The 17,247-nt window shown below is 35.7% G+C and overlaps 1 protein-coding gene across 4 annotated transcripts in view; it reads left to right on the forward strand.

Annotated features, from left to right (window-relative positions):
• The window catches only part of AHI1 (Abelson helper integration site 1), a 109,326-nt gene extending 92,453 nt beyond the window's left edge, over positions 1 to 16,873 (forward strand). For all 4 annotated transcript variants that reach the window (XM_067293687.1, XM_013959112.2, XM_067293688.1 and 1 more), the window contains 2 exons: positions 10,571 to 10,650; positions 14,641 to 16,873. In XM_067293687.1, coding sequence (XP_067149788.1) covers positions 10,571 to 10,650; positions 14,641 to 14,869 — 309 coding nt within the window. In that variant the 3' untranslated portion in view covers positions 14,870 to 16,873. The remainder of the gene's footprint in view (positions 1 to 10,570; positions 10,651 to 14,640) is intronic.
• Positions 16,874 to 17,247: the final 374 nt, after the last annotated feature.

Consider the following 17,247-nt stretch of genomic DNA (forward strand, 5'->3'; position numbering starts at 1 on the left):
GGGTTTTTTGACTCCACCCCTTTTTCTTAATTCCAAATGTAATTATTTTCTGTGGGTAGTCCATAACACATTACTGAAATAGTACTTTTAGATGTTGTCTGTTTGGTTAGTTATTTTTATCATTAAAGCATGTTCTAACTAAATAAATCAGAGTAGTTATGTTCACCAGCCAGTATACATGTGTTCCACTGTTGGTGTTTGTTAAGGCTTTTGTGTTGACTGTATCTGCTCTATCTCTACTCCCACAGCATGCATACATTGGGTTGCAATTGTATATTGTATTATGTTGTTGGTGGTTATATATCACATGCTATATTGTATGTTTATGAGACATTCCTGTTTCTGTGACGTAAGTTAGAATTCAGATTGCAGTATGTACAGAAGAAAAAAGAAACTGCAGCTGGTTTTTAGTCAAGTTAGAGAAAATGTACTGTATGTGAAGGAGGGGGGAAAAATGTTGATTTTTTTTTCCCAGATATTTAGAGATACAGCTATGTGCAAAGCAGAATAAATGACTCTCACTTCTCCAGACAAACAGGGATTAGAAACTTTGCATAGCTAATGTTCCCCTCCTGTGAAATAAGAATGTTTGTCTTAAACCATAGGATGCTTTGTAAGCAAAGAAGTAATAGAAAGGAGTTCAACAACTGTTAGAATGTAAGAATTATTCTTTATTCAAAATGTTTGTAGCCCTCTTAAGTTTGCTTCCCACAGCTATTCAGTTAGTCAAATGTTACTAACGCAACTACTTTAAAAATGACTTTTTTTTCAGAGTTCTTTCAAATGACTTGACTTGTCCATATATTTTCTAAACTGGAATTTAATATTTTGTCTGATTTGCAGGACTCGAAATGAATGCTGTGTGGCTTAGTTACTGTTTTTTTCTGTTCAGATGATTTATTTAAGCTTTACCACATAATGTATATTGTAATATTCAAGGTTAAAACACACAAAACCACTTTAATTCACCTATTCTGTGTAACTTTTGTTTTTACATAGATGAATAGGGAGGTAATGTTTAATAAATTACTTCGTACAGATTACTCACTTGGCAATCCTGTTGAAGCCAACTGCTGTAAATCAAATTATTCAGTATTTTGTTTCTAACAATATTTTAAAACAGAATTAATCACTACACTGAGTAGAAATAATTAATCTGAAATATCTTTTACTTTATAGCTGAGAAATTCACAGCCAAATCAGGGTCCCAAAAAGGCAAGAATACATTACTTCCAAATATGTGCTCTACTCTAAAGACAGAGTGGAACAAATATAGGAAAATATGGGAAAGATAACAGCAGTATTGGATAGCATGAAGATTTCTCATATCTATGGTATATACATTGCTGGAGGGAAAGAAGGTATCCCGGGGGATATGTTGTTATACTCACTCTGTTTCACGCACACACACAGATTGGAAAAGGGAGAAGATACAAGCTATTTAGTGTCATTAAAGGGTGAATGACTTTTGATCCTCATCTTTTTCTTTTTTTTTTCTCCCTGTTTTAATCCAGTAGAAATCTAGTTGGTTTACTAGATGAATATAATTTTCAGGCACACTAATGTCTATCAGTTACAGCCAGTATTTATTATTCAACTTTATGGGAAGTGATGTTTGATTATGTTTGATCATTTATATCTTCTCAGATATGTATGGTTGGAAATACATTTTTCTCGCAATAGTTTCTGAATTACTAGTAGTGCTTTTGATAACATTCATTTTTAGTAATATTTCAGAGAGAGTTTCTTTAATATAATACTACTGACACTTTGAATTAAATTGACAATATTGTTAATCATTACTTTGAATTTTGTAGCAAAGGTTATTTGGCACATACAGAAATTCCAAAGATAAAATTAATAAAGTACTCAATAATAGTTCAAAAACAAACAATTAGATTTTTTTATCTATTGCTTTTTGATACTGATTTAGATTTGATATTGATACAGGTTTTTCCTTTTTATCTTGAGCTGCATTCAAGAGCACTACAAAATGATAAGGAGTTCAGAGAAAAGTAATGAAAGATTTTGAAGTCCTGGGAAAATGGTGCAAGAGGATACACTGAAAAGATTAAACTGGGAAAGAAGGAGCAATGAAGAGAGAGTATATAAAATAATACATGGTGTAGAGAGGGTGCCCTGCTGTTAAACAAGAACAGGGGACATTAAGCTGAAATTGAATGCATCTAATATCAGTAGAAGGAAGTATTTTGTTTATGCCATGCTTAGTTAACCTGGTGAACTTGCTGCCACAAGAACCATTAAAGCTAGGTGCTCAGGGATTAATTTTTTAAATACAAATTTTAGGCTGCGGTAATGGCTGAGATTCCAACAGCATCTAAATCTAAATGACTGGAAAAAACAAATCTTGTTGATTTTTTTTCAAGTTACAGAAGCACTGTATAACTTGCCACAAAGATAGTGAGTTGAAGTTCCAGCAAATCAGTCAAATCCCTATGTAAGACGTGATATGCCTTGAAATATAATGGTTCTACAAATGCCACTTAATACTGCATAGAACAAAACAACTTGTCATTCAGCTGTTTGTCATAGTCAAGGAAAGTTCTACAGTGCTTTGGTTCTAGGCAATACCAGATACTTTTGAGACAAAACTGCTACAAGGACCACTGCGGGGGCTGATCAGTTATGGCAGTTCCTGTGTTGCAGCAATGGCATAGCAACTTTTCTTCCTATCCCTTTCATTTTTTTTCTGAACTTTCCAAAATGTATTATTTTTAGAACTGATCAAAGGAAATACCAAATTCTTTTACATGGGAAATATGGAAAATCTTCAGTTTGAAATATCCTATGATTTTTTCTGCTTTGACAGAAAATGCATGGGTTTCTTTGAAATTCCAGAAATATTTATTGAATAATGCATTAACTTGTTGCTTAGATTTTTAGCCACAAACAGGAAAATATAACCAAATTTTTTGTTGTGTTTGCTTTTGGCAAAAAGCATTTTTCCCAAACGCTTAGATAACTATATCTGGGTCTGCTATATCTCTTGTTCTTTCTGTATTTTTTGAGAAATCCATAAATATTTAGCTGTACTAAGACTGCAAAAATACCATTAATGTAAAAAACATCATAGGAGTTACTCATGAGGTTTTGCTACCATACAAGACTGAAAAGGGCACTTAAAGTGTACATAAATAATACTACAATTTGAATCACTGAGAATTCCATATAGTCTTATCTAGAAGTAGTTTTCCCTAACTGCAGATATTATAAATAGGTAACTAGAATTTTATGATGAGTGAATAAAATGGAATAATCAATTTGCATTAGAAGAGCATGTAATACTTAGAATTCAATATTAATCTTTGCAAATGTGGACCATTTTGTTGTAGTTCAACAAACCTGCTGCGAAAATGATTTCTACCATGAGCTTAGCATTCATAACATAATAATTTTATGCAAACCTTGTTTTCCTGCCTTATGAGTTACTTAACTTCTGAGCCACAAAATTAGGTCATAATCATCTTTAATTACAACATACATCTAAACTGCCAATAGAAATTTCATGGAGTAAAGTTCTCATTGAGCAGATGAAGAATCCCAAGAGACAGGGACAGAAGATAAGGTGTAGAGTAAGGTCATAAGCATGAAGAAAAGGGTTACCTTCTAGAATGACATTATTATTGCACAATATGGATAATCTTCCCAGAGATCACTAAGAGTTGATTCCATGTATATGTAACCAAAGATTGGGATTATCGCTGTGTTCACATAAATAATTCATATTCTCTCCCTTCTTTCCCCAGAGTAGGTTATTGTCAGAAACTTTCTGAAGTCTTAGCCTAACATGTATGAAACTGAGCTGCCAAGCCACTGAGGCTTTTTCCCTGGGCTTGAGGTTTAATGCGGGTGTTTTTGTGAGCTCAGAATTTATTTATTAGGTGTAAGAATCAAAAAGCTTAGAAAACTTACTCAAAAATATTTCTAAAAATGCTGCCTAGACTTTTTTTTAGTAATTTCACCAAACATTTTAATTCTGTAGTTTGTTCTGTTTCTGTTTTCTCCTTTATAAGTGCCTTTCTTCATGTTCCTGGGAAGTACCTCAGTGAATGAATATCTAGTAGGAAAGATAGGGACTAGGAAGATATGAGAATGAGTATGAGGGAAACATAGTAGGATTAATGTGGTGAAACTCTAATGATGAATGGAGTTGAAGACTCAACATGTTGGAAGTGTGTTCATTTATTTTGAAGGCTCAGAGAGGTTGCAGACCCACAAAAAGGTAGTTACCAGAGATATCCAGTTTAATGAGAATTTATTATAGTGAAGTTTGTTATTCTAGGGTTCATTCTTATCTAATGCGATTAAAGATCTATTCTTCTAAAAGGCATTGGCACATTCTGGGCTTGAAAGAAACCATGCTTTTCTAGAATCAGTCTGCAAAGCTGCTTTGTAGTCTTCCCATACAAACCATTGAACAGACATTAAAAATATATACCTCTTTGCAAATCCTGGTCTTGAAATAGTAATTACTTCAGTTCTGGAAGAAATCCCTCTTCTGAAGGAAAAGTTGCTACAGTGCCATCTAGAAAGAATAGACCATTTTCCTTAAATGTTATCTGACCTTAACATATACCACCTTTTTAGTTTTTGATCTGCAGTTTCCTATTTTTAGATATTTATTTTCCTTTTAGAGTGGAGTTTGTACTTTTCAAGTTGAATTACTCTCTATTAAGCATGTACATTGCTACTTTATTTGTAAGCTGTCAATTCTTCCATTTGCAATTCCAAAACCAGTCACTGCGGTTCCTGATGAGTTCTGTCTCATAAATCTTTGTGCCTGTGTCTGTAGTATTACTTGAGTCATAGAAAGAAATGGCATCTGTTTTAATATCTATGGGAGGAAAAAAGCAAAAATTATATGGCATCAATAGCCATTCACTGTAAATGATTGAAACCCAAGTGACCTGCTTAAAAATAAGAAAAATCAGGCTGAACCACTGAACTGATGAAGCAGAACCAAAAATATTGAGGGGCTTTTATGTCATTAAGATAGCTCTCAGGGGCAAGCTAACTTCTCTCTTCCCCATTGTTTTTTCCTTGAGCCCTAACAACCTCTTTCTGAGCGGGATTGAACTATTTTTATGCAAATTTTAATGCAAATCTGTAACCACAGATAAATTCCCAGAGGCCAAGACTTTGAGACTGAAAACAGCTGTTCTGAACCATAGTACTTCAGTCTGAAGTTTCTTGTCTCCACTCCTTCTCCTCCTTTTGCTCTCTCTCATACAATCTTCCAGTTGATTTGATTTCTGAGGTGTAGTATTTGTCAGCGTTCAGCCATGATACTTAAGATTATTGTTTTCATCCACCAGACTTCCTGCTGATCTCTTCCTAGTCCTGGACAGACCCAGAATTTTGCAGTTTCAGAGACTAGAGAAGGCAAAGTCCTCTCTCTGCCTGTTGTTCTAGCATCCATGGATGGAGAAATTAGTGAGTGTCAGCTTAGTCCTCAACATTTCAGTGACTTAATTGCTGTTTACATGAAAGGATCAGATGCATTTCAATATCCCTCTTGTATATAGAGCCCCTGTTCTGCTAGATACCCGTAACTGAGTTAATACTATTAGACATAAAGGGACAATACGGTGTATCTGATTTAGATAGATTTGTACTTTAAAAACATTAGAGAGCCAAAAAAAGTAATTATAGGTTAAGTTGCATTTCAAATAGGGAGGTCAGAGTAAAAGAAATGGATACGATTCCCGTAGCCAAGCTTTCTGCTGGATGTCCATTTTGGAGGGGTACAGAACAGGAGGAGAGAAGGGGTAATTAGTGGGATGTGGTGTCATGACATTTCTCCCAAACTTGACTCATTAAAACAGTTTTGACAGGAGACATCAACATAGTTCTGGGGAGGAAGAGTATGTTGGCATAAGTCATTTTATCCATGGACTATTTAGTAGAAAACAAAATGCAAACTTATTCTTAATTCAGAAAGAGTTTAATGTCCTAATGACTAGTCTGAAGAGAGACATGTTCATTCTTGCTCTCTCTGATCCAATGAATCTTTAATTAGACCAAGTTATGTAGCAATAGCTTCTATGGGAGAGTTCCCTGTACACAGTATGCTATATAGCAAGGGCATTTCTCTTCAGGGATTGAATCACTTAAGTGGAGGAAGGAAATCCATTCAGATTGCACCATTCCATTCTGTCCATCTACTTCTTAATCTGTCAGGGTACCTCTCCAGACCATCAGTTTTTGAGGCAACTTTTCACAGCCTAAAGGAAAGTACTGCCAAAGATCTAGGCTTAAGATGAAACTTCATCTTTGCTATGACCTTTGGATGCTCCCTGCTTCAGATTTTGCTATGTAGTGCATTCTGATGCATTTGATTCTTTCCATGCATTGCACAGGGAGGGTTAAGTCCCCAATTTATGGCTGTGCATTCTGCTGCCAGGTTCAGGAACTGAAATGCTTTTGTGGATATAGCCTTCAATTTTTTTGCCTTAGTTGCTTCTTATGTGGAAACACTGAGACAGTATTAACTATCAAAGAACTGAGAGCAAATGAATTGTAAAGCAAAGAAGTCTTCTAGAAAAGGAAAGTGTATTTTACTGTAATTTTATTTCTGTTATAGTAAACAAAGCAAAAGAAAGTTCAGAAAATATAAGCCTCTACAGTTGCTATGAACTGATGGTCCCCTATCTTTCTTATGGGCTGTATCTTTCAAAAGGTGGAGAATTAAATGAGCATGACAATAAAATTGAACACTGTTGGTGGTACTATAGAAAGGAGCTCATATTTTCTACTGTCTTCAGTATTTGTTCTCACAGGCATAAAACTTCAAGATATTCATATTAATTATCTGATTCTTTCATTAATCTTTTCTCTAAAGTAAGTGCAACACCAGTAGTTCTGTATTTGTATTCAAACTTTGGAATCTGAATTATTTTAATAGCTACCACAATATCTGTTACAATTCTGGGTTTACTGAATCTTAGTAGAAGCACACAGTGACCATAGCAGAGAGGTGTTTGGAGCTTACTATGAGATTTACCCACACATAGAAAGTTTTAGAAGTGGGGCAAGAAGACAGTAACAGGCTCTTCAGCTGCTCCACCCTCTAGACTTCTGTTGCTTGCTGCTTACATTAGCATCCTCTCCCCTGGTGCACTGTCAGCATCCAAGTATTATCACTACCTCCTTAGCCAAGTATCTCCTGCCTGTTCCCCCACCCTCCACCCTCTCATTCACTGTGCTCTTCCTGCTGCTCTTCCTTCTGTTGCATGAGCTACTGCACTGCCATCTCAAATTGCTGCTGAGCCCACTTGCTCCTTCAATACTGCTACTGCTTGCTCACGTCACTGGAATGGAGGTAGTAGTTCAAGGAGCAGGCTGACTGAGAGGGACACAAAGGTATGTGGGATAGGGAAGAGGAGAAGGTAGCAGCAATGGGGTCTGCTTCTAAAAAAATGTAGTAATCCATTGCAGTTCCTGCCTCACTACCTGCTTGAAAGTTTGTAGGAATGAGGTAAGAAATTGCTGTCATGTTTGAACACTGCTCTGGAGAATTGGGAGTCTGCCTCTACCTTTCCAAGGAATTCTTACTGATTACCAAGTCAACTGAACATAGTTATCTAATTGCGTGTTTTTCTTTCCTTGGTACACACATTGAAATGCTGTGCTTGAATATATAAAGCCTATGTAATATCCAGATGATTTTTAAAACAGGTCATGAGAACCTTCAGTTAGGCAGCTTAAATTAGCGGATATTTTAATCTCTTACCTGTAAAACAGGGACAATCTCTGTACAGATACTGAAGTATCTGAAAGTATTTAAAAACTCAGTCAATTTTTGATGGAAGATGTCAATTTTCTGTAGTGCCACATAGGGGGATTCTACCAGAATGTGCTTTGGAAAGGTCTGTGTTTGATTACAATATCAGTACAATGCAGAGATTCTATTATTAAGATTATTTTTAAAAGTTATATTAGCTCAAAAAGGAAGATGAAAAGCCTAGTTCAGCATTATTCCATCGCATAGAATTTTCAGACTGCTCAGAATTTTCAGAGTTTTGACTGCTAGCAAAGGGAGTGCATAAGTGTGTACGACAAGGTTATGAATACTAAAGCAAGTATTAATTACTTATAGTCATTCCCTTTACAGCACTCCATTGTATTTTGTTATCAGTGTCATTATATTTCCTTCTTTTGTGTTTACTTCTACCATTGATTAAGTCTCAAGCTTATTACTGTATTAACAAAGATTTTGTGTGTAAATGTAGAAGTTCTTTCCTAGTCCAGCTACCTTATTTTTTTCTGAATTTGTGATTTTTGTCTAAACTAATCCAGTGAACTGTGTTATTTCAGCAGAATAATTCTAATGACTAATGTTTGAACAAGGTTGTTGTGAGCATTGTGCTTATATGAATGAATTCAGGAAGTCATTGGGAGTTTGATCCTGTTACCTTTAAGTCATCAGTAAAATAATATTCAACTAGTAAAATAATAGTAGGAAGCAGGACCAAAATAATAAAGTAGGAACTTTGTACAATCACTGACACTGACTAACTCTTTTTTTTTTTTAATTAATTCCATCCTGATTTTGAGAAAGTAATTAAACTGTATCTGTGTAAAGCTTATAACTAAGGCTTGGTAGATAAGGGTTCCATTTCCAATATACTCTTAATTTGTGTGTGCAAGGCAATTATTATGTGTGCCTCACTTGACCCTGAATTAAAATTGGACCCTAGCTGTTGACAGGGAAATTTTAAGTTTTATTCATTAGTGTTTATAAAAAGCTTTGAAATCATTGACGGAGGAATTTAGTATCTGAAAACTATTTGCATTGTATTTTAAAATACTGAAACCAATTATTAATTTTAAAAAATTGCTGTAGAAACAACCCTTTGTTTTCTGTCTGTTTAAGTTAGATATGGAGTGGCTATGGTATACCCTGCCTATGAGGCCGCACAAAATGAAACGAACAGTTAGCAGACTAGAGAGTCAAGAACTGTCTTTTTTTTTTTCCCTCTCTGTGTTGCTTTCAGAAGGTTCTTTCTGACTTTGTAGTTACTTCTTTTAGCAGCTATAAGGCAGTTCAGAGCTTCTGAATGATACTCCGTTCTTAATACTGCTGATTTTTAACAGGGATTTTGGAAACAGTAATGTCAATAACTGGCCATTTCCTAGAGCAATGTAGGGTGATATCAGAACATTAAACATCTCATTTACAAGCAGATGAGTATCTCTGTGCATGGCAGAACTGGATAGACTGATCTTTTTAGCACGAGATCTGTTTGAGAAATTCAGAAAAAAAAAGTAGTGGGTTTGGCTTTAGACTGACTATAAATCTGAAACTCAACTAACAGTCTTAAAACTTGGCCAACATTTATGATTTTTTGAGGGCTGAGTTAGTTTCAAGCCCATCCTTCTCCTTTGCTCCCTGAAAAAATCTTATTTTTTGGAAAGTACTAGATTTAATCTCTCCCTCTCTTCTCTGGCCTAAGGCTCCAGTATCCTGAAAGTGACCTTTTCTCCAGCTTCCTAGGATCTTCACAGGAACCGGTCCCCACTCTCCCAATACCTGCCTGCATATGACTTCTGTTTTTCTTTTGTATGTGCCATGCCAAACAGACACATACAGAATGTAGTAGACCTGTCAACCTGAAATAGAGGGCCAGGAATGTTTTTTAATGATAGCATTACGGTACTAGCTCTGAAACTAGAGTATGCTTGCTCCTTTCCATAGCTTCTCTAGTTGATTGTGGTGCTCTGAAGTTCAGGGCTGGATGTGTAGCCATAGGCTGGATTCCAGTGAGCTTTTGAGTGAGACATCAGGCCTGTCTATTGTGTTGGCTTCTCTCCTCTGTGAAATGAAGCTATATGGATAGTGAACATATGTGAACACTCTGGTTAGGAGAAGGTAGAGAAAATAGTCTGTCCCTGAAGACAGTAAACTCAGGAAGGCCACTTACCAGTTCTTTATGGGAATTCTTACAATAAATGTCAGACCTGTTAGTATTAGAAGAGGTTCGTATTTATAGAAGACAAGCTGGATATGAACCCACTAATTACACTGGAAACTAGAGAATTATACACAACTTTAAAATGCTTTCAGTTTTTACCTTTTCTTTGAGCCTGGAATTACAGAGTAGTCTGGACTGATTTGAATCACTTTTGAATGAAGCTTGCAGGGTTAGATTAGTTGAGAGAAATAGGCAAGTTTCATACCTTCGTTCTTAAAACTATGCAGTAAAATGGCTTTTTATCATTCTCTATTTATTCATTCAGTAGCAGAAATAGCTTAATTTGAGACAGACTGTGTGTATTTTAAGCTTATTTCAAGCATATTCATAACCTCTTGTTTTTACCCACACCTGAAAACTGTCTTTTATTTGCAAGTAGCATTCTTTTTTTTAAAGCAGGGGTACTGTTTCCTTGTTTTTAACCACATAGGAGTTAACATTTTATGGCTGATAGACATTCTTTTTCAAACGAGGTATATTCTCTCCTTATTCAGGAAGCTGGTGGGTTTTCAATGTACATATGTTGGCCCCATTGTCTGTCTGTCTTTTTACCTTCCTGCCTTTTTTTTTAACAGATGTCACCAGTCATCAGTAAGTCAGGAGGGCTGACATTTATCTCAGAGCATGACACAGATACAGACTCACCTGCAACAAAGTAAGCAAGAAATATTTAAAACAATTTGCAGTGTTATTTCTACAATTGCTGTTAGGAAACTTTGAGAAATGTTGGAGGGCTTATTTTGTTTTAGCAAGCAAAACAAGAAATTAGCTTCAGAATAATCATTCAAAGAGAGTGTTTGACACATAAAATGTGAAGGAAATAATGGTTTATATATATGTACGTATGTACTTACTCACTCACTCACTCACTCTCCCCCCAAAGAGTGAGGACTGCAGTGTACAAGAGAATCAAAAGTATAATCTAGAGATACAGGATTGTCCTGTGGCATCCCTTAGCTCTATATTAACCTTTATTGCTACAACCTGCAAACTACTTTTGCACTTTCTAAAAATTAATTAATGTAAATTGAAAAAGTTTGTCACATACAGAGAAGATGAGCAAGCTAGCATCTTTGATTGTGACGCATGTATTTTTGAAAATTTGTGTATTCATTGTGTGAAAGTTGGAAGCAGATAAGATCTCAACATTTTAAACATGAGCTTCCACAACATCTTTAACTTATTTCAACCATTTATATTTAAAAAGTACATGTGAAAATACTTCTTTTGTTTGCCATTACAGGCATCTGTCATCTAAACAAAGTTATTTCACTGATCATTTTCCAGACTGGACCTCTCTTCAGATAATCTGTGCTTATATAGTATAGATGCGGCTAGATATCTAGTTTCAACTTTTCTTTAAATCCTGATTTTTTTATCTCTAGCTATATCTAGATTTGAAAATTAATTGTGAGTGGAAAATTTAACACACGTTTGAGAAGGAAGAGACTGTAAACTGCACACTGACAGAATGCAGGGTTGAAGTATTCTAATAGGACTTACATTAAGGAAGGAAATGCCTTACAGTGGAGCTACTGTCACAGTTAATACAGTCTGTAAAAAGACAGGATCCAAAATTTGATATGATTCAACTGTGTTAGTAGAACTTAAGCAAACAATTCTTTTGAGTGACCTTTCCAGGATATCCACTGAAGAATGTGGGACCACAGTTTTAAAATGTGGAATTAGAAAGAATTTAATCAGATTCAAGTATTTTGAGTGATATGAAATATGAAATACTCATTTTGATGGAAACTAACCTGAGTTACACTAGAGTGTCATGCTGAAGAAGTAAAGGCCAAAAGCCTTTTCAGTTGCAAGATGAAGAAAGACACCTGGAATGTACTCCCTCCTCCTGAACAGTAGGGAGTGGGAACATCATGGAGATGCCAGTCTAAATATGAAAGTCATGCTTCATGTCACCGCTATACAGTATGGGCAAACAGCAGTGTTGCAAAGCCTCATTCTCAAGCTTTCAGAGTACCAAGCCATTTACACCTGATCAGTAGTGAGGGAGAGTCAAAGGCAATGGCTGATGCAGGTGTTGTGTCTGATGCTTTATCTTGTCAGGAGAGGGCTAACTTGAAATAGAGGAAGATGGGCATGTCAGTACTATGCAGTGCTGTGTTTTTCTTCCATGTTCCAGGACATTCTAGATTTTATTAAGTTTTTGCTGCCTTTTTTTTTCCCCCCCATGTGGTTGTGTTTTGTCTGTCTGTGGAGAGGGCTGCTTTCACTGAATTTTTAAGATCAGAATGCAAATCTGAGTAATGCTTATTCCTGATCTAAAGCTTGAATCTGCATGCATATGCTTTTTGAGTTCTTCCGTGATCTAGAACACAATGAAATGGGATCCGTTTGTCTTTGTAATTATAGCAGTGGCTGCACATATAAAGTTATTTCAGAAGAGACTACAAGATTTTGCCTTATTCAGTGAGCTGGAAGAGAGAAGGATCTTCTTGCATTTCTAATGCCCCTGGTTTGAAAGACTGCTCCATGCTTCTGTTTACAAGTTATCTGTATAATACAGATTACATGGTAAAGCATTTCAGAAAAATGCCTGCAGATACATCATTAAGTCTCTGACTTCTTTTTATCTGAAACCTTTTCTTGTTCACTGCAATTAGCATGCCTTGAAATATCCTAGAAAACAATGTGCTTGCAAATATTAAGATCTGGAAGAGGTTTCTATTTTAGCATCCAATAGCAACATCACATGACTTGAGATCCAGTCCAGTCTGTACTTAAATACTTACTTCACCTAAAACTTTCCATTTTCTTCCTATTTTCTGTGAAAATATACTCAATATCCATGTCACATGCTAATTATGCAGTAAATACATTTTTGAAGAGTCAAGTGAGATGTAATTGCCAAGTACACAGTTTCACTATGGAGAAGTGAAACAGTTTTAGCACCTGCACAACTCATTATACCTTTCTTTGAGCCTGAAGATGAATGGTTGCTATTTTGCCTGTTAGAACAGTATTCATTATGACTGTAACATTTCCTGCAAAAGAAAGTGAATTGCCAGCCCTTATGGCATATCCACCCTTCAGAAGAGTTAATCTATCTTTTCCAGATTTTAGAAGAAATAGAGAAATGTCCGTGTGATGGATGCTAAGTGAACTAAAGTTTTATCTAAGGAGGCTCAAAGATTTGATAAGTCACCACATGTGATACTCAAAATAATAAAAAGATGAGAACTACTTCTCAAACTTTGAGTAGGTGAGATTTTATACTGAAAACCTGCATGCTAGCCTCACCCTTCTAATATTAATGGTTAGATCCCATTTGTCAATACAGACACAATCTCCTTAGGTATATTCCCATGGTACAGTTTTGTTGAGCTATGCTAGGTAGAGCTTGCTCTGTAAATTTACAGTTGATTATGCATTAGGCCCAGTTGAATGCTTAGTTTGGTAGACTGGTACTTAAGTTACTGTTTAATTATGATTCTATGCCCCAGGTTCCTCAGACAGCAGTACTTCTCAAATGATTCCAGGAATCCTAAAGCAGAGGGTCTTAAACTCTAGAACCTTTTCTTTCAGGATGTTCCACGCTGCAGCAATCTACATATTTCAAGAATACACAGTTTAGGTTAAAAAATTTCAAACTATAAGCAGGTAGCCATAATTCTGTTAGCAATGCTGATGTGTAAAGGGTTTCATCTGTAAAATTTTACTACATTTGGACAATATCACCAGCAGTAATTGCTGCTCTTGCATCAACGTTTTGCTGGTAACTGCACACACCTCATTACTATCTTTAGTCTTGATTCATCCACTTGTTTACATACATTTCAGCAGCTTCTAACAGTTCCAGTCACAAACCAAGACCTGTTTGTGCTATGCGCAGCACATATTTTGAACAAAGACAGTACCTGTCCTCAAAAGATTAAAATCTAAGTACTATTACTTATTCATAGTTAAATAAAGTTACAACTTCTGCCAAAAATGGGAATTCATGGTAGAAGTGGTGTAAGCTACACATTATCCCTGGCATCAGCAGCAAGACCAGTCTAATCCCATTTTTAAATGGCACTAACTGGGAAAGATACAGGAGGATATAGGCTGGATTGATGCTTTTGGCATTGTATGAAGTGTGATAAACATGAATTGACATTAAAGTGACTTCTGATTCATAAATGTATCCTACTTCAGGTAAATTAAAATGAGCAGACTAATTTTTTGCACTTTGCCCGCCTGACTTTCTTACAGTAGTTGCATAAATAAACCAGAAATCTCTCTTCGATTGCAAGTATGTTGGCGTTTGAGCTTAGGAAAATAAAGAAGTGCAGTGACTTTTATGAGAGGAGGAAGGTGGTAATTTTTAATTACATCTGTTGATTATTAATAAAGGCTCTAGCTGATTTTTAAGAACATGGGCAGTTCTTTTCAAAGCAGTGTTAGGACATGCACTGAAAGGCAGACTAATAGATTTGGAATGGGCTCCTATATTTTGTCCTCATGTTTTTTCTGTTTTTGTTCTGCAATGGAACAGTAATTTTTATAGCTGTTTCAGCATTGTACTCAGGGGAGACAGGCAGGCAATTGTTTTAACATGTCAGGTGTGGATGGAAAAAGCTCTAAACTTGAGTTAATTTTATGTGTTTCTTTTGCTCTTTTTATTTCCACCTTCCTCTAGAGGTGCAGAGAAAAAGAAGAAAAGGATACAGAAGAATGAAACAGAAAATCAGTCCAACTTAATGGGTCTTGATACTCTTGTGTCATCAGTTACAGCTAATGGTGTTGAAAATGAACCTACAGCCCATGGGATGGAATTGAAGAAGAAGAAAAGAGCAGGGAGAGGCTCAAACTCAAACACAAATGGAAAGACAAATATTGCCTTTGAGCCTGAATGCTATGATGTATAGTCGTAATTTAATTCCAGAAACCGGTGTGACATTTAATATATACAGAAAAATGGATTTGAATGCTGCAATTATGATCTCACTTCTAGGATTATCAAGAAATAAAAGACAAAAAAAGAAAAAAAAGGAAATACAAAAACGGTGCCAGTTGTGACTTACCAATGGTGCAAGCCTGTTTCAGAATAATTCCCTCCGTCCCTTGAAATCAACAGAACTTGAATATTCAGCTCCTCACTGGACCAGTAAAATCTGAAATGTATTTTGATATTTCCTGAGAACCCCACTGACAAAGGCAATTTGAAAGAATTTAAGATCTGATTAGCCCCCTAGCGTAGCCTAAACAGGAGTTTCAGTAGACTTCAGATGAAGCCAAGAAGTGTGAAATCTGCAGACCAATCCATTGTGAGCAGAGAATTGAGTCAAAAAGTGTGATCTAAAACAAAACAAGCCTAGCCACGACAGAAGTTATTAAATTAGCAGTTCAAAATTTGTTGTAAATAAAATAGAGCAGTGTTCGGAATGGTAACATTCCAAAGGAATGCCAACATTACAGTGTACCTGAAAACTTAAGCTTTATAAAAATATTTTCCTGATATCAAATATTCACTTGGACTACATTTTGCAGCTTTTGAGCAAATTGTTGAGTAACTACCTATGCAACTAATCTGACTTCAGTGGGACTCTTCATGCTTACCAGTCGAAGTAAGTATTGCAAAGTCTAACCATTTGCGTTTTCAGATGAGGTTTTTATGCATATAATAAATGTGCATTACAGTTTTGTTTGACTTTCTGGCTGCTTTGGCAGCAGTATTGCCAAATACACTCTCTGAATGTCTGAATGAAATGTCTTATATCAAACTGTGTTTGTTTTACTTTTTTGTGTAGTCCTTATTCACTTGTATGTGTCATTAATCTATTTTTAATCGAGTGTTGTGTGGTGAACTTTTATTAATGATTTCACTCATTATCTGCAGTTCTGAATAATTTACATTTTATGTTAAATGAAACAATTTCTATCAGTTACTGTTGGTATTTTTTCTGGCTGATAATGTCCAGTTTATTTTTACTCTGCTAGGAAATTCTTCCTCCTCCCCCTCTGAAGCAATAAATAACATAAAATTAGAAAGCCCTTATTTAGTAGACAGGGCACTTGATTCCATTAAAAAAAGAAGTGAGAATAACAATGTTGGGCACTGATGTGTGAAATGCACCCAGATGCAGAGGACTAGTTGCTATATATTGTAATATCTTCCCTGCACATGGTTTAAAGCCAGAAAAATCTGTGAACATGTTTCTTTTGAGTAAAACACGATAAAAAATACTCTTTTTTGGCCCCACTGATAATTGTTCCTTGCTAACAGTCCTAGTTCTGCTCTGCCCAGTGCTTGTGTATGCCCTGACTGGAACTTACACATATGTGCTGCCACATTCTTGTTTGTCTCCCTAGTCATATGTGGTGTAAAATTGTATTAGTCCTGCGACTGCCTAATTGCAGCAAGGCTTCTAGCTTCTTATCTCTCAGCTTTTGAAATATATTCTAACATGTAATTCTGTGTGATTTACAAATTTTACAAGAGAGAAAAATCTCAACATCTTATGTTTTTTAAAATGTCCTGGGTCACATTTAAAATAAGGGCAGAGCATGACATCAAACTCCACACCAGGGAGAGCTGAGCAGTCACCAAGATCTGGAAGCTCATTGGGAAGCATTGTAAAATGTTAATTTGGCATTGTGGACACTGAAGACAGAAATAACCCTTGAGATAAACACCACAGAGGGATGGTAGTTCTAATCAAAGGCACAGCACCTCCTTTCATGCTTGCGAACTAGGGCTCCAATTATGTTCACTGCTCTGAAGCTGAATAGAGCTGCTTTGCCACACTTTCCAAATTGAGAGGAGAGGCAGCAGTAGTGTCTTCCAAGGCACAATTCCAAATAACAATTAAGCAGAAGAAATCAGATAAGAGCCTAGACATGAAAATGCATGGAGTTGAAAATAAACTTTTCATAATGCTTTTTTTGTAATTTCAGTATCTTTTTTTTTTTATCATTTTTCCTCCCTACCTCCTGGTTGGTTAGATTCTTCTATTGCTTTATACTGTGTCCCTGCAGTATTAGAGCTTTCTGCATTTATTTAACAGAAAATGGGGTGAAAAAAAAAATTTTTGCATTTAAAGAAAAAACATTTCTAAATGATTTTTTCAATATTGAAATTAGAACCTCCAGACTAAAATTGCTTCTAATCAAATTACTATCAGGCATAATGTTTACCTTTTATTTAGAAATATGTCTAATACATTCATTTTAAGGCAAATACTTTGTTTTTCTCTCCAATGTTAGTGGATTCGGACTATGCCTACCTACATTCATTCTTCAGGCA

Source organism: Apteryx mantelli, chromosome 3, assembly GCF_036417845.1.
Source record: "Apteryx mantelli isolate bAptMan1 chromosome 3, bAptMan1.hap1, whole genome shotgun sequence".
Taxonomy (NCBI): Eukaryota; Metazoa; Chordata; class Aves; order Apterygiformes; family Apterygidae; genus Apteryx; species Apteryx mantelli.